Source organism: Leucoraja erinacea, chromosome 4 (genome assembly GCF_028641065.1).
Source record: "Leucoraja erinacea ecotype New England chromosome 4, Leri_hhj_1, whole genome shotgun sequence".
NCBI classification, from domain to species: Eukaryota; Metazoa; Chordata; class Chondrichthyes; order Rajiformes; family Rajidae; genus Leucoraja; species Leucoraja erinaceus.
Genome location: NC_073380.1, coordinates 82,408,730 through 82,435,281, shown reverse-complemented (window position 1 = coordinate 82,435,281; position 26,552 = coordinate 82,408,730). Strand labels below are relative to the sequence as shown.

General features: G+C 49.8%; 1 protein-coding gene across 1 annotated transcript in view; it reads left to right on the top strand.

Moving 5' to 3' along the window:
* LOC129696063 (fibrocystin-L-like) overlaps positions 1-26,552 on the top strand; it is a 168,801-nt gene that overhangs the window by 95,248 nt on the left and 47,001 nt on the right. Inside the window, exons 43-59 of the mRNA XM_055633470.1 lie at positions 1,203-1,377; positions 2,981-3,131; positions 3,562-3,718; positions 4,935-5,014; positions 6,392-6,521; positions 7,741-7,870; positions 8,559-8,797; positions 9,914-10,050; positions 11,250-12,252; positions 13,670-13,932; positions 14,912-14,925; positions 18,137-18,311; positions 19,376-19,538; positions 21,681-21,846; positions 23,132-23,220; positions 23,674-23,825; positions 24,936-25,065. Of these exons, the coding sequence (XP_055489445.1) occupies positions 1,203-1,377; positions 2,981-3,131; positions 3,562-3,718; positions 4,935-5,014; positions 6,392-6,521; positions 7,741-7,870; positions 8,559-8,797; positions 9,914-10,050; positions 11,250-12,252; positions 13,670-13,932; positions 14,912-14,925; positions 18,137-18,311; positions 19,376-19,538; positions 21,681-21,846; positions 23,132-23,220; positions 23,674-23,825; positions 24,936-25,065 (3,354 nt within the window). The remainder of the gene's footprint in view (positions 1-1,202; positions 1,378-2,980; positions 3,132-3,561; positions 3,719-4,934; positions 5,015-6,391; positions 6,522-7,740; positions 7,871-8,558; positions 8,798-9,913; positions 10,051-11,249; positions 12,253-13,669; positions 13,933-14,911; positions 14,926-18,136; positions 18,312-19,375; positions 19,539-21,680; positions 21,847-23,131; positions 23,221-23,673; positions 23,826-24,935; positions 25,066-26,552) is intronic.

The window sequence follows — 26,552 nt, the reverse complement described above, 5'->3', positions numbered from 1 at the left end:
TCATCATGCGAAAGGGCGCACGACAGGATAACACGCAGGTGTCGCGCGAGGATTTTGAACATTCCAAAATCCTGGGGCGGCAGGGGACACTACATGCATCACCACGCGTTACGACGTGCCACGACCCAATCACGACGTGACAACCTCTTTTCAGGCTGTCGCTTAAAATGTTGCCTGAGTGGGACAGGCCCTTAACTCAACAGGTCAGGCAGCATCTCTGTGGAAAAGGTATAGGTGATGTTTCCGGTCTAAGTCCTTCTTCAGTCTCACCACTATCCTGCTTTCCTTCGCTACTGCCCTTCCCACGGTGTGACACTCCCTTAGAACCGCACCTAACACAGTGCGGCACACCCTCAGTTCCCCGCTTCTCATAGTGGGGCATGTCCCGAGTCAAGCTTCTCCATGGTGCAACGTTTCCTCGTCATCGCCCTTCTCACAGTGCGAAGATCCCCCAATGCAAGTTCCCCCCAGTGCAAAGTTCCTCCAACACGTACCTCGGTGACTGCCAATCACAACCCCCCCCCCCCCCCCCCCCCCGACACTTCTATTATTTATTCAAATCGTTTGCTATGTCGCTCTTCCAGGGAGATGCTAAATGCATTTCGTTGTCTCTGTACTGTACATGACCTACAATTAACAGTGAATCTGAATCTGAATCCCCATCTGCTGCTGCTCTCCCATAGTGTGGCACACAGCACCACACCAGAATGCCAGTCCAAGTATTGTGTTTAAAGTTCTGGGTTTACACTTGTCCAAAACATTTTGATTTGCATTGGAGAGAGAGTGAGATCGTCTGATCGAACATTTTATCCCTCCGTCAAGGCCAATATCAGCTATTTCCTACATCAGAACTGTAGTGCACAGTGTGCATTGAGGCATCTGAGGTGGAGAGTGCAGCAGGAATATGCATTGCTGTTTGTTGGTGTCGCCACTCTGTGCTGGCTCAGTTCCACTGCTGGTGAGGACACATCAGTGCTGCTCAGTCCCTCAAACCGCATCAACCGCTGAGTGAAGGGGCATTTTATTCTGTATTCTCCCAAGTTTCATACAGCAGGAGCAGGTAGTGGGAAGTCCCAAGTGCCCTCGGTCCCAAATGCCCTCATCTTACTGTTTCTGTCACAAGATACTTTTAGTTGGAGATGAGAGATGATTATTTGTTAGATCGCTGATGCAGACTGACCCTGTGACACCTGTCTGTCTAGGGACTGGACCTCAGCAGGAGTGCAATGTGACTGTCGCAAACAGTGAAGCTTTAAGCCAACTGCCCAGTGCTTTCACCTACGCTTCTGCTTTGACCCCTGTGGTGACCGGCATCAAGCCCAGACGAGGCGGCACGGCAGGAGGCACCAAACTGACCATCAAGGGAACTGGCTTCAGGTGAGTTAAGAACACAATCCAATTGGATGCCATTCGCAAAAATCTGTCAATCCGGCAAATCATTTTACGCTCCAATTTTGTTTGTTGTATTCAGGAAATATTTGACTTTACAATAAACATGTTCAAGGGCAACAATTTTATTTTAAGTAAATTTTAACCCTAAACACACTAAACCTTATATGCTGGATTTTGTTGAAGCCTGTTTGAGCCTGTTCCCATTGGCTTCTTGCTACCATACACTTCCACTTTAATGCCTGGTGCCCCAGCGCGAGTGGTCTCAGTTGGTCAAACCAACCACACATCTATCACAAGTTCTCGCCCAGCTTGTAGTGGCGTGAGACAAGCAAGATCAGTTATGCCGCCAGCTCTATATCACTCTCCAAATAATGTATGTGGGCAGTCCAATAATCTCAGATTACATTTCAGTGTTGTGAAAAATTTAGACCCGGTTTACACCCGGCCCATGAATTTACACCCGGCCCATGAGTACCTTGGTCATGCCATGTGGGGATTAAGCTGCATGAAGGAGAAGGGGGTCACTGGACCTCTGGCTGTTGAACCTTCTGCAATAAAGAGACAGGAGTGGGGAGAGGGGTCCTATTCTCAAGAAAATCAACTGAACCAGCTATGCAACATTGGGTCCACAAGAACAGCCCAGTGACATGTATCTTCCAGCGAGTGATACCCAAAGCATCTCTTGGACAAGGCATAACTGACGTGTGAAGGAAAACTCTCCACATGTCCATTGTACGCAGCCTCCAACAGTCAATCAATTTAGAGACACAGACACAGCGCGGAAACAGGCCCTTCGGCCACGGAATCCAGCGATCCCCACACATTAACATTATCCTACACATACACACTAGGGGACAATTTACAATATTTACCGAAGCCAATTAACCTACAAAGCCGCAGGTCTTTGGAGTGTGGGAGGCAAACGGAGCGCCCGTTAGAAAGCCCACGTAAGTCACGGGGAGAACGTGCAAACTCCGTACAGACAGCACCCGTGGTCAGGATTGATTCCGGGTCTCTGGCCCTGTGAGGCAGCAGCTCTACCGCTGCGCCACCGTGCCAGCCTGAGGACAACAATCAGGCTACTTGTTTAGTACTTCATCCATCACCATGAAGACTTCCTCCCTCCACCACTGGAATACAGTATCTGCACTGTGTACCGTCCACTAATGCACTGCAGTACAAATGCATTCGCCCAGGGAACTGTCACAGAACCCTCAAAACCATGACCTCAACGCTAGGACAAGAGCAGCGCACACACAGGAGCACCACCACCCACGGCTCCCCCTCTTGAAAGACACTGTCCTAGATTGGAAATGTATCACTGTTTTTGTCATTGCTACTGAACTCCCTCTCCCATAACATGCAGGGTGACCTTCATCTGAAGCACCAGAGAACAGTTATCAGCAATTCTCAAGAGTAATTTGGGATGGGGCAATAAATGCTGGCCTCGCCAGTGATATCCTGACCTCAAGAAATGAAGAGATGAAAATAAAGTACATGGTGCCATTACCGCTATCCCAGGCTGAAGCAGCCTTGCTCAGCTGTAGCATCTAACCCTCAAAAATAATGCTTACATTTGTGCTTTCAGCGTAAATGAGACTTCTGTTACTATAGCTGAAGCTGCCTGTGAGATCCAGTTTGTGAACGACACCTACATTGTGTGCACCACTGGGGCACAGTCCCTTTCACAGAAGACCAAAGTCAAGGTTAACGTAGGGGGGAATGGCATCGCCAAACTGGTAAGGGAACACATGTTCATTAAAAGACACCGGCAGTCTGTGGGTGTCTGGGCTTAAGCGAGGGGGGAGGGGGGGGGGGTGGAGGAGGATTGGGGAGGTATAAAGGGGTAGGGTTAGACCCTAATGTACATCGTTGATTCGGTGCAAGAAATTTGAATTTTGGACTTCAGGAAGATGAGTATTTTGTCTTTTTGGGAGTCAGTAGTATAACATAAAAGCTCACCGGAGTTTGACGAGGAAGAGGTGACGTCTGTGGGTAATATCAGGGCAAATTCTGTTCCGGTAGAAGATCAGCTCGTATCTTAATAAATCGCAGAACAGACGAGGAGATTTTTCATTGCGCTTTTACCTTTGCATAATAATCTTGACTTGAAAGGCCTCGTCCTGTTGTCGCTTCCGTATACCATCTATTGTTCATTGCTTTCGGTAGGACTTTGCAGATTTCCACTACGTGGACGTGTGGTCATCACGGTTCACGTGGGGAGGACAGTCTCCCCCTGAGAGAGGCTCACTGGTCGTCATCACCAAGGGACAGACCATACTGCTGGACCAAAGCACCCCTGTGTTGAAGATGCTCCTCATTCAAGGTGATTACCGCCTGGCTGACCCTAGCAGTGTCGTTAGTTGCCACAGCGTGAATTGCAACGGGGTTCAGGGAGGCGGGGAGGGTGGACTGGGACCGAAGGCAGTCACAGTTCTGTGGATTCAGGGAGCCCCTAAACACAGCTCCAAAGAAAATCACCAAATCTAAGGTGGACGAGCTCCTGTGCTGCTTGTACATTTTAACGATCATTCCCAAAGCAAACCCCCTTGATCACACGCATTTCACCCGAAGACTTAGACTTCACCTTAGACTGAAGTATGACGGAAACAGACTCTATGGCCCACCGAGCCGCGCGCCGCGCCGATCAGCGATTACCCCGGCACACTAACACTATCCTACTCACCGGGGACAAATTACAATTTTTACCGAAGCCAATTAATCTGCAATTGGCTTCGGTAATCTTGGAGTTTGAGAGGAAATCGAAGTGCTCTGAGAAAACCCACACGGTCATAGGGAGAATGTACAAACTCCGTAAAGATAGCACCCGTAGTCAGGATCGAACCCGGGTCTCAGGCGCTGTAAAGCAGCAACTCTACCGCTGCGCCACTGTACTGGTGGTGTGTGTTGTACTGAGTCTTCCGTGTATGTGCATGGATGCAGTATGATTTATTGTTTTTATTGTTATATGTAGCGAGTTACTGCACAGTGAGACGCTTTGTTTAGCATGCTATCCATTCAGATCGGATAATACAAGTACAACACATAGACCAAGATGCCGAGTGCAGAATATAATTCTCAGCATTGTAGCGCATCAATTCCATAGACTCGCACAGCTCGAGATTACCCAAGGAGAGGAGCAGGCCATTTGCCCCTCTGGTCCACCAGTGTTTGTCTCCATCCTTCACCCGTCGTAATAATCCAACTTTATCTTTAACCCACTTTAAAGCCAATTTCTCCCCGTGAGAGCGTGTCCATGATGGCCTGGGTCAGTTTCCAGTTTCCTGGTGAAATGATTCATGATCAGCTTGGTGGGAGCTTCCTCAAAGGGGGAACATGCAGGTTATCAGCTGTCTTCTCGCCTGATCTCTGCTGGAAGAAAGCCCAGCCCTTCGAGAAGGTATTCTCTGCCGCTGTCCATTTTCTAAACGTTGCCTGCATCGTCCATGTCGCCTCAGCCGCCGGGCAGTGGCCGGGCAGAATGGCGGGACTCTGGAGCAGAACAACGATCACCTACCTCCCCGAATCTTTTGTGTGTGCAGGTGGAGCACTCGTCTTCGATGAGGCAGATATTGAACTCCAGGCTGAAAATATTCTCATCACAGACGGCGGGCTACTCCAGGTAACATGCAAGTTGGAGCGGGGGCAGGGGCTGGGATAATCTGACCCACAGGTTTCTGCGTGCAGGGAACCCGTACGTGGAAACTGAAATGCGAAGAGATTTAACTCCAGACACAGGAATCGTAATCAAAACACAAAATGCTGGAATAGCTCAGTGAGTCAGGCAGTATCTGTTGAGGACGTTTCAGGTGGGGATATTCCAAGAAAGCCCCAACCGCTGTGAAGGAAAACTCCACGAGTCCCGTTGTGGCTCCAAATTCCTCCGAAAGGGCATAAGTTCTTCCAATCAGGATGCTAAGAAGTTCGCACTTTGGTCCGGCCATCCGCTAGACAGATAATACGAGCAGTCAGATTTAAATTGAATGATTATGAAAGGCTTTGCTGATTGTGGAAGCAGACTGGAGACCACCTCGGATGGGGCTGTAGTAACGTTGCCTTTCCGATGCACTCTGCTCTGCCTCAGAGGAGCGTTGGGGTCCTCGATTTACCGAGAGACGGAGAGCAACAGCTCCCAGAAAAATCAAGAGGCATCAGAGGGTCAGCAAACCATTCGAGTTCCTGGCATGTCAGGACTCCCATGTGAAGAAAGCCTGGATAGACTCGGCCTGTACTCGCTAGAATTTAGAAGATGGAGGGGGGATCTTATAGAAACTTACAATATTCTTAAGGGTACACAAAAATGCTGGAGAAACTCAGCGGGTGCAGCAGCATCTATGGGAAAAAGGCCCTTTTTCCTTCCTCCCCCTTCCCCCCCCCCCCCCCCCCCCCCCCCCCCCCCCCCCCCATCAGTCTGAAGAAGGGTTTTTCGGTCCGAAACGTCACCTATTTCCTTCGCTCCATAGATGCTGCTGCACCCGCTGAGTTTCTCCAGCATTTTTGTGTACCTTTGATCTTCCAGCATCTGCAGTTCTTTCTTGAACACAATATTCTTAAGGGGTTGGACAGGCTAGATGCAGGAAGATTATTCCCGATGTTAGGGTAGTCCAGAACAAGGGGTCACAGTTTAAGGATAAGGGGGAAGTCTTTTAGGACCGAAATGAGAAAATCATTTTTCACACAGAGAGTGGTGAATCTGTGGAATTCTCTGCCACATAAGGTAGTTGAGGCCAGTTCATTGGCTATATTTAAGAGGGATTTAGATGTGGCCCTTGTGGCTAAAGGGATCATGGGTTATGGAGAGAAGGCAGGTACAGGATACTGACTTGGATGATCAGCCATGATCATATTAAATGACGGTGCAGGCTCGAAGGGCCGAATGGCCTACTCCTGCACCTATTTTCTATGTTTCCCACGGAGACTGGGAATCAGCCGCAGGTGGTGACATGGATGCAGAGGGGCTGTGAGCAGATCTTGTAATTTAACAATTTTCCCGGGCTAGGTGGGAACCAACTCCACTCCCTTCAGCCACAAGGCCATCATCACCCTTCACGGTCACCTGCGCTCCAAGGAGCTGCCCCTGTACGGATCCAAGACGCTGGCAGTTCGAGAGGGAACGTTGGACCTCCATGGTAAGCCTCCAATTGCTTCATGTGCGCAGCAGTTTTCAACATACACCGGCTATCAAATAGCACCAACCTGCACTCAAATTGCACGTTCACCCTCATTACACATTGAGAGGCCTTTCACATGAGGATAATCACATCGCGTGAGCGTGACTCACGGAAGCAGGAGGCGATCAAGTGGCAGATGCAGAGATTCATATCCAAACATATTTCACGCCTCCATCTCAGCATCGCACCCGGTGAACAGAGAGGAACATTGCTCCATGTTATAGCCCGAGAGCCAGTAAACCCCTACAGACAGCAGTGGATGACAAGATATTGGGTGTTTTTAAGGCGGAGATTAACAGATTCTTGATTAGTAAGGGTGTCAAGGGTTGTGGGGAGAAGGCAAGAGAATAGGGTTGAGAGGAAAAGGTAGATCAGCCATGATTAAACGACAGTGTAGACATGATAGGCCGAATGGCCTAATTGTGCTCCTTTCTTATGAACATGGATGCAACCCCTGCAATCTCTCGACGTTGTGTCTTCAGGTGTGAATTGTTGCCGTTCTGTTCTGCTGTCAATAAAGCTGCAGCTGGCCGGTGATCTTGACAGGAATCAGCCGAATGCACCCTCAGTGTAGATGTGGTAGCTTTGCCAAGTTTGAGTGCATCAGGGTTTCTCTATTGTTTTAATTCAACCATCTCAGTTATTCATTCCAAAGTACTGTAGACTCATGAAGCTGGGAACCAGTGCTGAAACATTAGCGTACAGTGCCTCTTGCAAAGTCGCTGAAGTTGAAGCAGTTGAATCTTGTAAATTAAGGATACAATCCAAGACAAACACGAGATAGTTTGAGCCCAGCATTGCGTTGTTGGTTGTTGAGTGAAATCTTATCAAAGGCTCACTGAAAATCGAAATAGATTGCACCCATTGCCCCCTTTATCTGTTCCACAAGCTCATATATCATAGGAGCAGAAGCCCAACATATTACTCCAACTGGATCTGCCCACATAAATATGCAGGCATGAAGAACACATGTCCATTCCTCGAAGAGCATCGATGCCAATCATAGTCACACAACACAGAAACATGCTCTTCGATTCATCTCGTCCATGCCCCCAAAATGCCCCATCTAAGCTAGTCCACACGTTTGTCACATCTCCCTCTGAAGTAATGTTTATTTGCACGCGTAGATTTTAGATTTGCTTTGACAGGGACTGTGATTATCAATCTCATCACTCAGGTCTCCCCATTCCTGTAACCTGGACTCACCTGGCTGAGACAGCGGAGGAAGGTTCTTCCAGCATCAGATTGCAGCAAGCGGTGACCTGGAGGGCAGGGGATGAGATTGTCATTGCATCAACGGGAGGCAGGTAGGTCCAGGCACGTCGTGCCTTCACAGCTGGCTGGCTGGCTGCGTTAACCCGCGCCACGTTCACGGGCGGCCGGGGTGCATCACCGTCTCCAGTCTTGCGATTCAGTCCCACTGCAGCCACTTCATCTCAACAGACTGGGGAGCGCAGTCTGAAAAGGGAAGGGCAGCAGGGAGCGCCACGACGTGGGGAGGACTGTGGGGGTGGGGGGCGCCGCGGCCTGGGAAGCGCAGTACTGACCAAGTGCTAACATGCGACAATAAAACGAGGACACTTGTGGACCCTCTCGGCGATCATGAGGCATCTGCAATCAAAATTGCGCGGGAACGTGCTCAGGGCGTGCTGGACATCTTTGCCCATCGCCTTCATTTCTGTAGTTTCTGGCTGCTTGCTGTGATACTGTTTGTAATGTCGCCGTTGTACTTCCCCTCGGGACCAATCGCCCTTATCTAGTGCTGTGGTTCTTGGATACAAACACCCTCTCTCCCTACCCTTTGTTGACCTTTCGGCCACTGGAAAGACATGAAACCAATGTTTAAGTCCTGGCCTCTCGATTACGCTTTGTTCCCGTATATCCATCTGTACAAGGAACATACTGGCTCCCATCGACGTCGCTGAGGTGGGACTGTGGTACCTGGGTTAACCCCGCGCCTGTTTACTACTTGTAATCCCTTCCTCCCACGGGTAGACACAGCCAGAGGGAGAGTGAGCAGAGGACGATCGAGGGCGTGTCAACGGACGGGAGGATGCTCAACCTGACGGAACCGCTGCGGTATCGTCACCTGGGCACCGTGCTCTCGCTGTCCGGGGCAACGCTGCAAGCTCGGGCGGAGGTGGGGCTGCTGAGTCGAAATGTGGTGGTCCGGGGCGCCATTAACGAAGAGTGGAGCGACATCATCGAACGCTGCCCGGAAGAGTTCGACACGGGTACGGCAGGGATGGAGGGGAAGGGCAACGGGCAGGTTGGGCACGACCCACGGCCGCTCCCGCACCCACTGTGGCCACTCCCGGGGCACCATCAGACAACTGTGTGCGTCTGAAGATCAGTTCCCTCATCCAGTCCCTGCTCCCAACATCCCTCTCGTGGGCCGTTCCCAAGCGGACCTTCCCACCCGTGGGGTAAAAGAGGTTCTTTTGCAGTTGTATAGGGCTCAGGTGAGACCACATCTGGAGTACTGTGTACAGTTTTAGTCACCTAATTTGAGGAAGGACATCTTTGTGATTGAGGCAGTGCAGCGTAGGTTCACGAGATTGATCCCTGGGATGGCGGGAATGTCATATGAGGAAAGATTGAAAAGACTTGGCTTGTATCCACTGGAGTTTAGAAGGACGAGGGGGTATCTTATAGAAACATATAAAATTATAAAAAGACTGGACAAGCTAGATGCAGGAAAAAATGTTCCTAATGTTGGGCGAGTCCAGAGCCAAGGGCCACAGTCTTAGAATAAAGGGGAGGCCATTTAAGACTGAGGTGAGAAAAAACTTTTTCACCCAGAGAGTTGTGAATTTGTGGAATTCCCTGCCACAGAGGGCAGTGGAGGCCAAATCACTGGATGGATTTAAGAGAGAGTTAGATAGAGCTCTAGGGGCTAGTGGAGTCAAGGGATATAGGGAGAAGGCAGGCACGGGTTATTGATTGGGGACCATCAGCCATGATCACAATGAATTGTGGTGCTGGCTCAAAGGGCCGAATTGCCTCCTCCTGCACCTATTTTCTATGTTTCTATAAACCGGACTTTCCCACCCTGACCTCACCAACTCCAAGCCCACCCCCTCATTCAGGGCTTGGGACTGTCTGGCCCAACAGCCATTGTCCCTGGGTCTAGATCCCAGACCTTCTTCTACAGCAGGTGTGCTGCACTCCCCCCACAAAGGTCACATCAGGGTGGCAGCACATCATCCCAATGGTGACCAGGGAGGGGATGGACGACCATCGCTGGCCATGCCAGGAACATCCACAGACGGGGGAGAGGGTCGTGTGTGAAACTGAGGGGGCTCCCAGTGATGCTTCGCTTCCTTAGCCAGCAACTCCTGTCCCTGCAGGCGAGTTTGCCACCCAGACCTGCTTCCAGGGACGGCTGGGTGAGGAAATGGGAAGTGACGAGTACGGAGGCTGCATCATGTTCCACTCTCCGACACCCGACCGTGGGATGGTGGTGGGCAGAATTGAATATGTTGAGGTAAGTCCCCACTGCCCCCGCGCCAACTTCCATCCACCTCCCTCCCTCCACCCACCACACATCCCATCTCTTCTCTCGACCCATCCATCACCAACCACACACCCCAACCTTCTCCCGACCCATCCACCACACGCGCCTAACCTCCCCATGCTCCACCTTCCTCCTGCCAACCCACCACATGCCCTAACTCTTGACATGTCACTGGCACGCCAATCCTTCATCCATCCTACATGCCACAACCCATCGCTCAGCCAACCCTACCACCAACCACAAGCGCCAATCTACCGCCCACCCACCCAACCACCAACAGGCCTCAACCCACCCCGACCCAACCACCAACCTCATGCCAATGCCCTACCCCGGCCCACTTAGTACTAACCTTGCCCCACACAACCATCGGCCCATCCAATCCATCCTAAACCGCATAGCAGTTCCGTGATAAAGCCCAAGGTCAGGTTGGTTATTGTGTTCGCATTAACCAACGTGACCTCCCGGTGGCTCAGCACTTCAACTCCCCCTCCCACTCCGTATCCGCCCTCTCTGTCCTCGGTCTCCTCCATGGCCAGAGCGAGCAACACTGGAAATTGGAGGAACAGCACCTCATATTCCGCTTGGGGAGTCTGCATCCTGGGGGCATGAACATCGAATTGTCCCAATTTTGTTAGTCCTTGCTGTCTCCTCCCCTTCCTCAGCCCTCCTGCTGTCTCCTCCCATCCCTCAGCCTTAGAGTTCCTCCTCCTTTTTCCTTTCTTCTCCCTGCCCCCCCACCCCCATCAGTCTGAAGAAAGGTTTCCACCCGAAACGTTGCCTATTTCCTTGGCTCCATAGATGCTGCTGCACTCGCTGAGTTTCTCCAGCTTTTTTTGTGTACCTTTGAAAGTAAAGTGTGTCGTTGCAAGAGGAATGCAGTCCCAGGGCACTTGTTCATGCGTTCAACGTGCTTTATGATTCTTCGCTCTCTCTCCTCCCTCTCACTGTCTCTCCCCTCACCCACCCTATCTCTTTCTCCCCCCCTCCCCGTATCTCCTCCCCTGCCCCTTCTATTTCCCCATCTCGACTAATCGAGCCCTCTATATCGCGTCCTCTATCCCATCTCCACCCCTCCCGGCCTTTCGATCTCCTCTCCCCATTTCCCCCCGCCTCTATCACCTCTATCTCCCCTTGCCCATGTCCACCCCTTCCCAATCTCTCCTCCCCAGATCTATCATGCGGGGCAAGCCTTCCGACTGGGTCGCTACCCGCTGCATTGGCATCTGCTGGGTGACCTGTCCTTCCAATCGTACGTGCGGGGGTGCTCCATCCACCGGACCTTCAACCGGGCCGTCGCCATCCAGGGCACGCACCGGCTGCTGGTGGAAGGTAACGTGGCCTTCAATATCATGGGGGGAGCCTTCTTCCTGAAGGACGGCGTGGAGCGAAACAACGTCCTGCAACACAACCTGGCCGTGCGGGTTCGCCGGAGCACCAGTCTACTGAACGACGACCTCCGGCCTGCCGCCTTCTGGCTGACCCACCCCGGCAACATCGTGCGGTACAACGCGGCCGCGGGCTGCACCCACTTCGGCTTCTGGTACCGGCTCCTGGAGTGGCCCGAGGGGGCCTTGCACACACGGGCCTTCAGCCCACGCCGACTGCCCCTCGGCCTCTTCCACCACAACACTGCCCACTCCCTGGGCTGGTACGGCCTCTGGATCTACCCGGACTATCAGCCCAGGGAGGAGAACGGCTGGCGACCCGAGCCCGCCGCCTTCCGCTCTCTCACCGCCTGGAGCTGCGGCAAGGGGGCCGAGTGGACGGACGGAGGGGCCATCCAGTTCCACGACTTCCTGCTGGTCGGCAACGAGAAGTCCGGGGCCGAGGCCCAGCGCATCGAGCGGGGAGCTGTGTCCGGGTGGGGCGAGGCCGGGGGAGCGCTGATCAGGAACCTGACGGTGGTGGGACACGCCGACGGCCTGGGTCTGCCCCCGGGCTCCTGCACCGAGCGGGGCCTGGTCCTGCCACTGGACCAGGGACTGACCGTGCAGGGGCTCCAGCTGGTGAATTTTGATCGGCCCGGCTGCGCGGCTCTAGGGCTGGCCGGCCATTTCGATGGAGGTTGGAGCGTGCGATTCAGTCAAGTCCGCTACTACAACACGTCCAACAAGGCCCATTTCGGCTGGGAACACCAGGTGATACTGGAGGATATGGACGGATCCCTGGCAGGTAAGGAAGTGCTGGGCGTGGAAGGGAGAACTGGGTATCCAGTGAAGTGGAAGACAGGAGACCAGGGTACATGAGTTGGAGGGGGAGTGGGAGACTGCAGGGCACACAAATTGTTTTTGTTTTTTTTTCATTTCAATATAGACTTTATTCGAGAAATAAATATATACAGCACATGATCCATACAAAACTCCATCCGACATTCTCGGAGGCTATACATACATTCAATACAGTTTCCCCAAATCACAATTTTACCCCACACCCTTGCCACGCATGTGGCCAACAGGCGTGGAATCCCTTCCCTTATTTTCAGGGGCCTCTGAATCGGAAAGGTTTGAGGGTTATGGGCCAAATACAGGCAAGATTCAAGAGAGTTTATTGTCATGTGTCCCATATAGGACAATTAAATTCTTGCTTTGCTTCAGCACAACAGAATATAGAAGGCATGAATACAGAACAGATCAGTGTGTCCATATACCATTGTATAAATATATACATACATGAATAAATAAAACAGATAAAGTGCAAGTAAACTGATAATGGGCTATTAATGTTCATAGTTTTGTTTGAGTTGAGTTCAATAGCTGTGGGAAAGAAGCTGTTTCTGAACCTGGACGTTGCAGTCTTCAGGCTCCTGTACCTTCTACCTGAAGGTAGCGGGGAGATGAGTGTGTGGCCAGGATGATGTGGGTCCTTGATGATGCTGCCAGCCTTTTTGAGGCAGCGACTGCGATAGATCCCCTCAATGGTAGGAAGGTTAGAACCGATGATGGACTGGGCAGTGTTTATCACTTTTTGTAGTCTTTTTCACTCCTGGGCACTCAAGTTGCCGAACCAAGCCACGATGCATCTTTACTGTGCACCTGTAGAAGTTAGAGAGAGTCCTCCTTGACATACCGATTCTCCGTAATCTTCTCAGGAAGTAGAGGCGCTGATGTGCTTTCTTTATAATAGCATCAGTATTCTCGGACCAGGAGGGACTATTGTAGATGGGGCAACTTGGTCAGCATGGGTAATTGGGCGGAAGGGCCTGTTTGACTGTATGACTCTATCTGTCCCTGTGCTGCTGATGTTGGAAGGAGAGCTAATTGAGTGGGGACCAGGGACTAGCAAGCTCATTTTTCTGCCCCACTCCATCCACCCCAAGTACCCGCCCCTCCTGTCCATCCAGTTTCCCCTTAACCCCATCCCTCACCCCTCCCTTTGAAGAGTAAATCCCAGTTGCTAACTGGGGAAGGGTCTCCCTGAATGTATCACATCTGTTTGAAACATTGGGCAACAAATCTGTGGAGTGCCACACTGTGGCAGGGGCAGAACTGAAGGAGCGCTGGGTTATGTGAGGGGCAGTACTGAGGGAGTGCTGCACTGTGGGAGGGTTGGTGTGGACTGTCTAGCTGACAAACACTGCTATGTTTTGCAGGTGGTGCTGGTTACAAAGTGCTCCCTCACAGTCGGATCTTGGACCCTGCACATTGCCAGCAGTCAGCAAACTGGAGCAGTGGTTACCCCGGTGTAGTGTGTAACTCCACTGTTACCTTTCATCGCATGACTGTACATGACGCCTCGCCTAACGCTCTCTTGTGGCAGCAGCTCATCCTATCTAACACTCATGGTGCGTCTGCTCTGCTTCTTGCCACCTTAACCTTCCCATCAATCGATCAATCAGTTTTATTCGTCACTTACACCTAAAGTGCAAGTGAAATGAATTTGCCAGCAGCGGTACAATTTAAAAAAAACAGACAAAAACACAATTAAAATTTAACACAAACAACCACCACAGCATTCATCACTGTGGTGGAAGGCACAAAATTTGGCCAGTTCTCCTCCATTTCCCCGTGGTCGGGACCTCAACCTTCCGCAGTCGCCACTGCGGGCGTCCAGATGTGTAGACAAGGTAAGTCCAGATAAGTCCTGAATCGGTGCCTCCCCACCGGAGACCGCGGCTTCAAGTTGGTGTAGGCTGCAGGCCGGCGGTCGAATATCTAAAATCCCCGCCGCACCGCAGCCAGAAGCACCGCAGACTGCAGGACCGGCGGTAGGAGCTCCTCTCCAGGGGTCCCCGGCGAGGGGCCCCGCTCAGGATGCTAAGTCCCCACCGTGCCCGCGGTAGAAGTTGGCCGCAGGCCGGCAGTCGGAGCTCTTCTCCTCCGGGGTCCCCAACGAGGGATCCCAGGCTGCGGATGCTGCGCCAGCTGGAGCTCCGCAGACCGCGGCTTCAGGCTCCTGCGGGCCAGCGAATGGAGCGCTCCCCTCCGGCGACCCCCGGCGAGGGCTCGCCCCCTCCGCGACGAGAGTCCTTGCTGCAACTGTTCCCCAGGCCACTGCTGCTCACATCAGGCAGGGATCTGGCTTCTCAGTGTTTGAAACAAGTCCAGAGAATCAAGAGGATCAAGAGTGTCAATGCAATTATTACTTGCTGCAACAACACAATAAATGAATGTACGATGATTGGTCATGCATTAAATTAATCATCATTGTAGGTCATCAAACCATAATACCTGTAGTACAAGCCAAGGTAGGTGGTGCAACAGATACAAGGTCCATAGTGGATCATTGCTGAGGTAGAGTTGTGCCGCGTGGTTCAAAATTCTGATGGTTTCTGGGAAGAAGTTGTTCTTGAACCTGGTTGTCATGGTACCCGGGCTCTTGTACCCTCTTTCAGATAGTAGCAGCGAGGTAAGGGCTAGGCCAGGGTGGTTGGATCTTGGATATTATCTGTCTTTTTGAGGCAGCGCTTCCTGATCATCCATTCGATGATGGGGAGATCAGTACCCATGATGGACCAGGTAATGTCCACCACTTTCTGCAGCCTCCTTCATTCTGGGGCATTCCAGTTACTGAACTAGGATGTGATGCAGTCATTATACTTTCTATCGTTCGATAGAATATTTAGCAACATGTCAAATCTCCTTAAACCTCTAAAATGGTAGTGGAATTGGAGAGGTTTATTTGTGATTGCACCAGTCTGCTAGGCTAAGGACAGATCTTCAGAAGTATGCATGCCCAGAAAATTCAAACTGTGACTCTCTCCACTGCCATTCTGTCAATGAAGACAGGTTCAAGAATCCTTGTGTTCAAGAAGGAACTGCAGATGCTGGAAAATCGAAGGTACACAAAATTGCTGGAGAAACTCAGTGGGTGCAGCAGCAACTATGGAGCGAAGGAAATAGGCAACATTTCGGCCTGAAACGTTGCCTATTTCCTTCGCTCCATAGATGCTGCTGCACCCGCTGAGTTTCTCCAGCAATTTTGTGTACCTTCAAGAATCCTTGGTTTTCCCTTCTTGATATCAGCCATTGGCTCCTTGGTCTTGCTAATATTGAAAATATGATTGTTTTCTGCTGCCATTCAATTAAATTATTGACCTCCCTCCTGTAATCTGACTCATTGTTTGTCACAGCAGTGGTAAATATGGTGTTGGACTTCATCTGGCAATACTGTCATGGGTATAGTGAGAGTAGAACAGGGGACTGAACACACAGCCTTGAGGTGGTAGTCAGTGAGGACAAAGTTTTGTTGCCAAATCCGTACTGATTGAGGCCTGTCGATTATGAGAGAGAGAGAGAGAGAGAGAGAGAGAGAGAGCACGGAGATGGAGAGGTGCAAGGTAGTTTTCAGTAAGAGGGAAGTTATGGAAAGAACTGTGGAACAAACAGAATGTCTGTGATAGGATAGTCAAAATGGCCTCATTGCAATAGTTGCAGCACGATATAGGTCTGAGGAAGGGTCCTGACCCGAAACCTTGTCCATCCATTTCCCTGCATAGATGCTGCCTAACCCACTGAATTCAAGTCAAAGTATCCTTTATTGTCATTCAGACCTTTCGGTCTGAACAAAATTTCATGCCTTGCAGTCATACATATAATAAAAATAACAAAAACACACAATAAACACAAATTTAACATCCACCAGGCACCTCCTCACTGGTGGAAGGCAAAAGTCTTAGTCTTTGGCTCTTCCCTCCTTGTTCTCCCTCTGCGCTGAGGTGATCCAAGCTTCCGATGTTGTGACCCCGCCGGGCGATGGTAAGTAATGTCAGTCCCGCGGCTGAATCCGAGCTCCGCGAACGGGCCGGTTCAAACTCCGCAGCCCGGGATGGTTGAAGCTGCCACCCTCCAGTCCAGCGGACGCAGCTGTTGTTGCGGGAGCTCCGGAAGAACAGGTCACCAACCTGTGACCTGTGAGCTCCCGACGATGTCGTCCACTGGGCCCGCGGCCGAGCCTCCGAAGTCGGGTCGCCGCCGCCGGAACGCCGCCACACCCCCGAAGTCGGGCCGCCGGAACGCCGCCACAGCTCGGAAGTCGGAATGCCGCCACAGCTCCGAAGTCGGGCTACCGCCCGAACGTCAGTTTGCTTTTTTCGCTCAGCATGTTAAGCTGCTAGTTTATCCTAACGCCTCACCTATTTGTGATAAATGCCTATCTCAAGAAGCTACTATAGCGCACTCATTTGTTTTTTGTATAAAAATTCAAACATTTTGGACTGAAATGTTTGAAATCTTCACAAAATTATTTAAAATAAAATTGATACCAAAAGCAGAATGGATTATCTTTGGAACAATCGAAGGCAGCCCATGAACTAAATGTGTTTCAAAATAATCTATTTAATTACGGGTTAATAACGGGAAAAAAGCTTATACTTAAATTCTGGAAAAATGCTCCTATACCAATATATTTGAAACATTACACCTGGAAGATATGAGACTCCTCCTTGCAGGCAAATCAGACCACTTCCAAAAGACGTGGTCTGCATTTATCGACTTATTACAAGTATAAGGTGCAACAGTACTTTAAAAATGAAATGGTGTCAGGATCTGGTAACCCCCTTACCACGCAGTTTTCATAATAGAGCTTTTGTTTCTTTTTTTTCTTTTGTTTCTATGGCCTATTTCTTAACTTTTTTCCCTAACTCTTTGTTTAACTGGTTTTTCTTTTTGATCACGCTTTCACACTAACACAACTCTCTCTCACTTTCTTTACTTTCTTTATTTCTCTCTCGCTTTAAAGCTTAAAAAATGAAGGGATACAATAAATGTAATAGGATATATGTGGCTTGTACTATTGTAATGTACTGTACTTCTAATAAATACAATTATTTAAAAAAAAGCATGTTAAGCTGCTTAGTTTGTGCAATAAGCTGTTAATGGTAGGACATGCCCAGCAAGCTAGACGTACAAAAGGATAAGAAAAACGGAGCCAATACAGAGCTGTCCATCACAGGGAAATGCCCTTCTCCCTCCCAGCTCGGGTATTATGCAGATTCTCTGCACAGTGGGTGCTGCAACTGTCAGCCAACCTTTCCAAGCAAATGGCTTCAGTTGTAGTCTGAGGTTAGGATTATTGTCACATGTACTGAGATACAATGAAATGTGTCCTTTCCAATCAAACCAGATTATACAATACATTAATACAATCAAGCCAAACATGGGCAGTGTGAAATGCCAGAGTGTGTAGTACAGTTGTGAGCATTGTAGTGTAACAGTTCCGGCAAAAAGTCCAATATCTGCAATGAGGTAGTTTGAAAGATCCAGACTGTACCCTAGCTTATGGAGAGACAGTTCAGAAGCTTGAGAACAGATAGGAAGAAGCTATTCCTGAGTCTGGTGGAGGACACTTTCAAGCTTCTAGACGTTCTGCTTGATGGGAGAAAGAAGAAAAGGCAATGGCCAGGATATGAAAGCTCCATGATTATGTTGGCTGCTGATCTGATGCAGTGTGGAGAGAATCAGTGGTGGGGAGTCTGGTCCGTGTGATGGATTCTACATTTTTTTACTGTCTTTGTCAGAACTGTTCCCAAACTAAACTGTGGTGCAACATAACAGTTGAGCGAGGGAGATAGGTGGGATGTATTGCATGGTTTATGAATCAACATGATATGCTGATCCAGGATTTCCTTATGTTTTGATGCAGGATTCAGTGCTCTTTCATTCCTGCCACACCTTCGAACCTCTGGCTCAGGCTGGATGGCCCTCGTACCCAACAATCAAACCATTAGTTGGCATTTCAAGCGGGTTGATCACATCACCGAGATCTCCTATAGAGCCACCTTCTATCATTTCACGGTACTGGCAAGACTTTGATCGAGAGCTCAGTATTAGCACACCATTTAGAGAAGTTTGAGTGGGTCACCCAGGGTAGGGTGGGTGGGAGAGGGAGATTTAGTGGTTCAACCCAGTCAACAAGAAGGACCTCAAGGACAGGGCTTCATGTCGTACTTTAAAGACCAGAACGTAAAGCTGATGCTAACCCTCCAGTGTTGAGCTGAGGGAATGCTGTACAGTCAAAGGCACTAAAGAGGTACCAAGCTGGGATGGGAGGGATGCCGGGCAGCTAGCTAGCAGAGTCGGCATGTGGCAGGCATGGAAATGCCTTCCTGCTGCTCAGTGTTTCAATCAATTCATCAACACCTAGTGTGTTGGTGAGTGGCAGAATCAAAGGAAAATTGATGGGAATGTTACGAGAAAAAAAATAGAATCAGTGTATCTGGGTAATTGGGGTTTGGCATGGACTTAGTGGGTCAAAGGGAGGGAAGGGGTGATATAGTTTTCTAATTTGTTACGAGCTTGGCTGACACTGTGCCAAAGGAACATTCTCCTTCCCAATCAGTCCCTGAGGTAACTCTCACCCTGGGACAGGGGTCTCCAAGGACTGTTGGCCTAAAAATAAAACCAATAACCGACCCTTTGTCCTAGTTCGCAGCCTTGGGGTGAGGATAGGGCTGAAAGGGCTTGTGATGTGTGAGATTGAGGGTGAGGTGATGTCAGGAGATGAGGGAGCAAGTCATGCGTGAGGTTGATGGGGCAGTGGGCGTGTCACGTGTGTGGAGGGGAGCGAGAGGGCAAGTCATGTGTGAGGTTGATGGGGCAGTGGGCGTGTCACGTGTGTGGAGGGGAGCGAGAGGGCAAGTCATGAGGTTTTTGGGCATGAGGGCAACTCGCATGTCCGCTTGGGGGGGTGAGAGGCCAGCCCACATGTGAAGTTGCGGGCGAGAAAGCAGCTCGTGTGTCCGTTTGAGGCGGGGGTTGGGGGGTGGGATGAGGGCAGCTTGCATTAGATATCGGGAATGAGAGGGTAGCTCATGCCCAGGTCACGGTGAGGTCAGTAATGCTCCCGTGTTGTTTTGCAGGAGGGCGACCATGTGGTTGTGTCCCACAACTTCACTCAGCACCCTGACCATGTCCAGGTCACTGATCTGCACCGGAATGCCTCCCTACAGCCCCTGGATGGGGCCCACAACCAGAATGGTGACTGGTACTTCGACACAGACAACATGACCTTGTACTACCTGGGTAAGATCGGGAGCGGTGTTGGTCAGCAGAGTAACGTGTATCCCAGGTGCCGCCTGGCCTGGTGGGATGGGCACAGGAGGAGGCTGTAGAGCCAATGGGACAGAGCTGTTCACACGAGGGACCCCAGGGTAGAGGGGCTGTGCCTGGGTGTTGGGGGTAACTCTGCAACCCGTGGGTGACCCAATTCAAGCATGAGGCTTTGATTACCATACTTTGTCTGAATCTGTCACTGACCTCCATGTAGACACAAAGGGCTAGAGTAACAGTGGGTCAAGCAGCATCTCTGGAGAAAAAGGATGGGTGGTGTTTCGGGTGGCAACCCTTCTTTAGACCCTAGAGGTAAGACTGGAATTAATCCCGTCAATTTCCTGAACACTACTTCCAAACTATTTCATTCAGGTCTTTCCTCTCACTAGATCTTAACTTACCCCAACATTCCTGGGATTTATAATGTCCTTCTTTCTGTAGACTGACCCAAACTATTTATTCAGTTATTCTGCATTCCTTTTCTCGGCCATTTTATGTTCTCCTGTTTTTGAAGGTAAATTTGCCTTCACTAATCTGTTTTCTTCACATACCCATAGTTTTTACTGTCAGCCTTTATGTTCTCTGCAAGCTTACTCTAATCTCTATTTCTCCTTATTGAATCATTAAGGGCCTGTACCACTTGTCGCGGCGTGGTCGGGGCGTGATACGGCGTGACGCATGTAGTGACGCGCGGTGTCTCCCTGCCGCCCCTGGATTTTGGAATGTTCAAAATCTTCAGGTGACATCTGGGTGTCTTATCATGTCGTGCGCCCTGTCACACGCTGACGTGTACTGTTCTGCGAGTGACACCCGGTATGGGTTAAGGTTCGGGCTAGGGCTAGGGTTAGGGTTAAGCTAACCCTAACCGGGCGTCACCCGCAGGACAGCATACGTCAGCATGTATGTCGTACAACTTGATGGTTTTTAGGGCAACTACGGGTGTCAGTCACTGACGCTCGCAGTCGTCGAAAAAATCGCAAAGTGGGACAGGCCATTTAGTCCTCGACTGAGTTCTAAATTATCCTCAGTTCAATGCTTTTGTTTATTGAGACAATTGATATATCTCTCTCTTGGATCTAACACTATTCCTAATCTCCCAGTTGAGCTCCCATCCTGTTTTATTTTTGTGTTAAAAAGGGAAAACTGGGAGCCAGCTCCTTTTTAGTGGAATTGTATCCTGGGCTGGAGGTCTGGAGAGCAGCTTCTTGCTCATGATCCACCTTGTACAGTGGCTCACACATGACACCTAGGGATCGTCAGTGGTACTGCCGCTGTCAAAAACTGATTCCATTTAGAGAGAGGTCAGCCATTATTTCAAGAATCAAGTCACGAGTGTAGGAAGGAACTGCAGATGCTAGTTTACACCAAAGGTAGACACACCAATGCTGGAGTAATCCAGTGGGACAGGCAGCTTCTGTGGCGAGAAGGAATTCTTCAGTCTGAAGAAGGGTCTCGACCTGAAACGTCACCGATTCCCTCTCTCCAGAGATGCTGCCTGTCCCACTGTTACTCCAGCATTTTGTGTCTATCTCGTCAAGAGTGTTTGATTGTCATATCCACCCAGGACTGAAGGAATGAAATGTTTTCTTGCTGCAGCTTTACAGTAATACTAAATGCAGCACCACAACAAATAAATCCATCATCAATTATCAGTTACACTGGGTAAACCAGACTATGATAATGCAACCAAAGTATGTACAGTTGTTGATTGGAAATAACAGTTGATGGGAAAAGGCTGCTCTTGAACCTAGAGGTAACGGTTCGTAGGCTCCTTTCCATGATAACAATAAAAAAAAGTGAATAAAGAGCATGGCCAGAGTGGTGTGGGTCTTTGAGATATCAGCTGCCTTGAGATTGCACTCCTGTACATTCCTTCAATGATGTAGGTCGATATTAATAATGGGCTGGGCAATGTCTGCCTCTTTCTGCAGCCTCCTTCATTGTTGGGTGTTCACTTTACAGAACCGAGTTGTAATGCTGTAATCAGTCAGTGTGCTCTCTCTCCACTGAACACGTGTAGAAGTTATTTAATGGTAAAGAAGAATGCATTTACAGTCTCAACATTTTTATTGGTTTCACTCAGTGTTCTTTTTATTCCCGTCGTTTGTTGTGAAGCTAAAATGCGCAATGTTCCAGTTTCAGAAAAGGGTTCCCCTCATTGGGCGAGTCTGGACCCAACAATGGTCAATATAAACATCCACCTTCGTGTATTCCGCTGCTTTTATCAGAAGTGTGGGTCGCCTCCGCCAGAAACATTTATCCACTCAACCTCCCAATACAGGTAACGCATGCTTCACCTCCGGCTGTGGGATGTAGATAACCACCTCATGCATTGAGTTTCATGTGTGTTACAATATAGGAGGCCTTTCAGCAGATTTAGTCCATGCTGGATCTATCAAGCTGTCATCAAGCCCATCCATCCCCACTGATTTCCCTGTAACCTGTTCTCCCCACATTTCCATCAACTCCCTCTCAGAGCCCCCCATTCACTTGCACATGCACTAAGGGACAATTTACAACAGAAAGTTAACCCTCTAGCCTCATGTCTTTGGACTGCAGGACGAAACTGGAGCCCCCAGGGGAAGCCCAAGCGATCTCCGGGAGAAGTGCAAACTCCACACAGATAGACAAGGTCAGGGTTGAACCTGGGTTTCCATAGCTATGAGCCAGCGACTATACCAACAGCGACACTGTGTCACCCACCCTATCAATAATAGTAGAACCAGGAGCAGTGTTCAGCCATTCGGCCCTTCGAGCCTGTAGACCCTTTATTGGGATAATTCCTGATTTTCTCCCACAGCTGCATTTTCCTGCCCAAACCTCGTATTTCTCCATCTAGAAATCTATCAACCTCTAAATTCAACTAATTAACCACAAAATTCTAAAAGTTCTACATACACTGGGTAAAATAAAATTCTCTTAATCCTAACTAGAATATAGAACAGTACGGCACAGGACAGGCCCTTTGACATACAAAGTTTACACCAACTATGAGGCCAAATAAAACTAATCCCACCTACCTGTACATAGTCTGTATTCCTCTATTCCCTGCATGTATATGTGCCTAAACACCTCTTAAGTGTCACTGTCATATTTGCTGCCACCACCTGCCCTGGTAGTCTCTTCCAGGCATCTACCATGCATTGTATAAGATGTGTTCCTCGGAAATCGCCTTTAACATTTCAGTCACATCCTGTGAGCCAGAGTCCTCCACTCCTCAGCCAGGACAAATATCCTCCCTAAATCCAACCTTTCGAGCCCAGCCAAAATACCCTGAACCCTAAGCACAGTCCTAGTCACTCAGTCTATGCAAGCCTGCCTTCACTGGCTACAGTCTGGTGATAAATAGAATAAACAGTGTTTTACTGCAGCATTGTTGTCCACCGATCATTCTGCAGAAAGAATTACCTCTGCCTCATTGACTCTTTGTTGAATTTGGTTAATTCTACTCCCTCAGATGCTGATCCTCACACCTATGTTCAAAATCTCAGCATTTAACCTGTGCTGTTGGTTACCAGTTGTGTAAAGCACAGGCTCCTCTCACTCTGAAATGTCTTCTTTTCTAGTTTGTGGTCAAACTCTTCCTTCTGGGAATCCTCTCCGGAAAACAACTTCATGGTTCCCACAGAAGGTGACAGCGTGGTTGTAGCCAAAGGTAGGAGCTGGTCCAAATAATCTCACCACAAGAGGTCACTAGTCAGAAGTTCAGTTCAGAAGGATGTGGAGGCCAAGTCAATGGATTTTTTGAGGAGGAGCTTGATAGATACTTGATTAGTACAGGTGTCAGGGGTTATGGGGAGAGGGCAGGAGAATGGGGTTGAGAGGGAAAGATAGATCAGCTGTGATTGAATGGTGGGCCGAATGGCCTAATTCTGCTCCAATAACCTATGAACTTAGTAAAGGCCTCCTAATGCCAGGAACCTCATGGTTTAAGAAGGTTCCTGGGGGTTAGGATTCATTAACATTAGGGGCAGTTTAAAGACAGTTGATCAGATGCAGGTTCTCTCTAAATAATTATGTTTTGATAAATTTAAGTTTTGTGATGTTTTTATGACCAAGAGATGAATTGGAAGTTGATGGTTACTTTTTCAATACGTCTGTAATGCAGGGGTGTGGCTTCTGATTGACATAATGATCCCATCACTTTACAAACTCACCATATATGGCACCTTGGAAATTAAGGACCTGAATGAAACGTCGGGCTCCAACTCATCGTCATACATGAACATTGTCCTCAATGCTACCTACATCTCCATCCAGGTAACACACACTTAACAATGGGGGAGCTGGCTGCTTACCAGTGGACGTCGGGCACTCAGTGTGGTGGTGGTGGTGATGGGGGAGGGGGAGGGGGGGGGGGAGGGGGGGGGGGGGGGGGAGTGGGCAGAGGACAGAGGCAGAGATGGAATAACAAAAAGGCAGCTCCTTGTGCTGAGTCCAGGAACCCAAGATATTCTGAGAAACTGAATGTGTGGGTGGTAAAGTGTGTGGGATGGTGGATCTGTGAGGGGAGAGCGGGATTAGATGGATGGGACAGGTGTGCACTGTCTGAGAGTGGGATTGGATGGGGTGGGATATTCCTGTGTACGTGGTCTGAGGGAGAGGGGGTTTAGACTTGGTGAGACACTGACGCGTCCATCGTCTGAGAGTGGGTTTGGATGAGGTGGGCCATTGATGTGTAAAGGATCTGAGACGTAGTGGGATTGGACGGGGGGGGGGGGGGGGGGGGGGGGGGGGGGGGGATGATGCGAGAGAGAAGGAGTGAGTTAGTGGAGCTAGACTCTGGAACTCTCTGCCACAGAGGGTAGTTGAGGCCAGTTCATTGGCTATATTTAAGAGGGAGGTAGATGTTGCCCTTCTGGTTAAAGGGATCAGGGGGTATGGAGAGAAGGCAGGTACGGGATACTGAGTTGGATGATCAGCCATGATCATATTGAATGGCGATGCAGGCTCGAAGGGCCGAATGGCCTACTCCTGCACCCAATTTCTATGTTTCTATGTTTCTATGTTAGACTACAGCCTGCGAATGCTACTGCTTCCAGCCTTGTGCTAGAGCAGTGCGTGAGACGTGTTAGGGGGCGGCACAGTGGCACAGCAGCAGAGTTGCTGCTTTACAGTGCCAGAGACCTGGGCTGATCCTGATTATGGGTGCTGCCTGTACGGAGTTTGTACCTTCTCCCTGTAACTGTGTGGGTTTTCTCCGGGTGCTCCGGTTTTTCCACCCACATTCCAAAAACGCACAGGTTTGCAGGTTAATTGGCATTGGTTAAATTGTAAATTGTCCCTAGTGTGAAGGATGGTGTTAATGTACCTGGTGATCACTGGTCAGTGTGGACTAAGTCTAAAGTGTGCTCTTGGTGTTTCTGACAGGGGGGCAGGTTCATCGCTGGCACGCTGGAGGAACCGTTCCGAGGAGAGCTGTTGATCGTTTTGCGAGGAGACCACAAGACCCCGGATTGGCCTTTACCAAACGGGCCCAATCAGGGTTCGAAGGTGCTGGGTGAGTTAATTCAGTAGCACATCAAAACACGTCCCATCAACGCTCCTCCCTCAGCTGCCCTCCCATTTTATTCGAGTCGTCCAGCCACGTCCTGTGAGCACAGAAACAGGAGCACCGGTCCATTTAGCCTCTCGACGTTTCCCGACCTGCGGTCGAACGATCGCCATATTCTTACCTTTGCTCCATATCCCTCCATCGTTCCCTTATTATCCTGAATGAATGATGGCAGCCTCCACAAACCTCTGGGACAGTCCATTCTAAGCGCCGGAGACCCCGATTCGATCCTGACTATGGGTGCTGTCTGTACGGAGTTTGTGCGTTCTCCCCGTGATCTGCGTGGGTTTTCTCCGCGATCTTCGGTTTTCTCCGAGATCTTCCCACACTCCAAAGACGTACAGGTTTGTAGGTTAATTGGCTTGGTAAATATAAAAATTAGCCCCACTGGGTGTAGGATAGTGTTAATGTGCGGGGATCGCTGGTCATTGCGGACCCGGTGGGCCAAAGGGCCTGTTTCCGCGCTGTATCTCTAAACTAAACTAAATATCTTTCTGCTGGGGTGAAGAAAGTTGGCCCACTAGTCTCTCGCTGAGAGCAGGAAAAACTCAGCGGGTGCAGCAGCATCTATGGAGCGAAGGAAATAGGTAACGTTTCGGGCCGAAACGTTACCTATTTCCTTCGCTCCATAGATTCTGCTGCACATGCTGAGTATCTCCAGCATTTTCTTGCGTACCTTTGATTTTCCAGCATCTGCAGTTCCTTCTTGAACTCTAGCTGAGAGCATACTGGTGATCTATGGGTAACCGTCTGAAGAAGGGTTTCGGCCCGAAACGTTGCCTATTTCCTTCGCTCCATAGATGCTGCTGCACCCGCTGAGTTTCTCCAGCTTTTCTGTGTAACCTGGTGATCTATGGAATTGCAGCAAAGCTCCTTTGATCCTCTGGGTAACGCAGTGCCTGGGAGGAGCTGGGATTGAGTCTGTCCAAAGCAAGCGTTGTCTGCGGAGAGCGCTCAGCATCGCCAAGGACTGCTCTCACCCCAACCATGGACTGTTTACCCTCCTACCATCCGGGAGGCACTACAGGTCTCTCCGTTGCCGAACCAGCAGGTCGAGGAACAGCTTCTTCCCGGCGGCTGTCACTCTACTCAACAACGTACCTCGGTGACTACCAATCACCCCCCCCCCACGGACACTCCTCCCACAGGAAAAACACTATGTCTGTATATATGCTAATGTAAATATTTATTCAAATCATGTGCTATGTCGCTCTTCCAGAGAGATGCTAAATGCATTTCGTTGTCTCTGTACTGTACACTGACAATGACAATTAAAGTTGAATCTGAATCTGAATCTACACACGATTACTGAGCTCTGGTGTGGCTGCAGCCCCCTTCTCCGTCCTGTGACCCATTCTCATCGGGGGGCCTAGTGTTGAACACGGGAGCCGCTTGTTCTGAAGTTCTGGAGCCGGAGCTCACTGTCGTTGCTT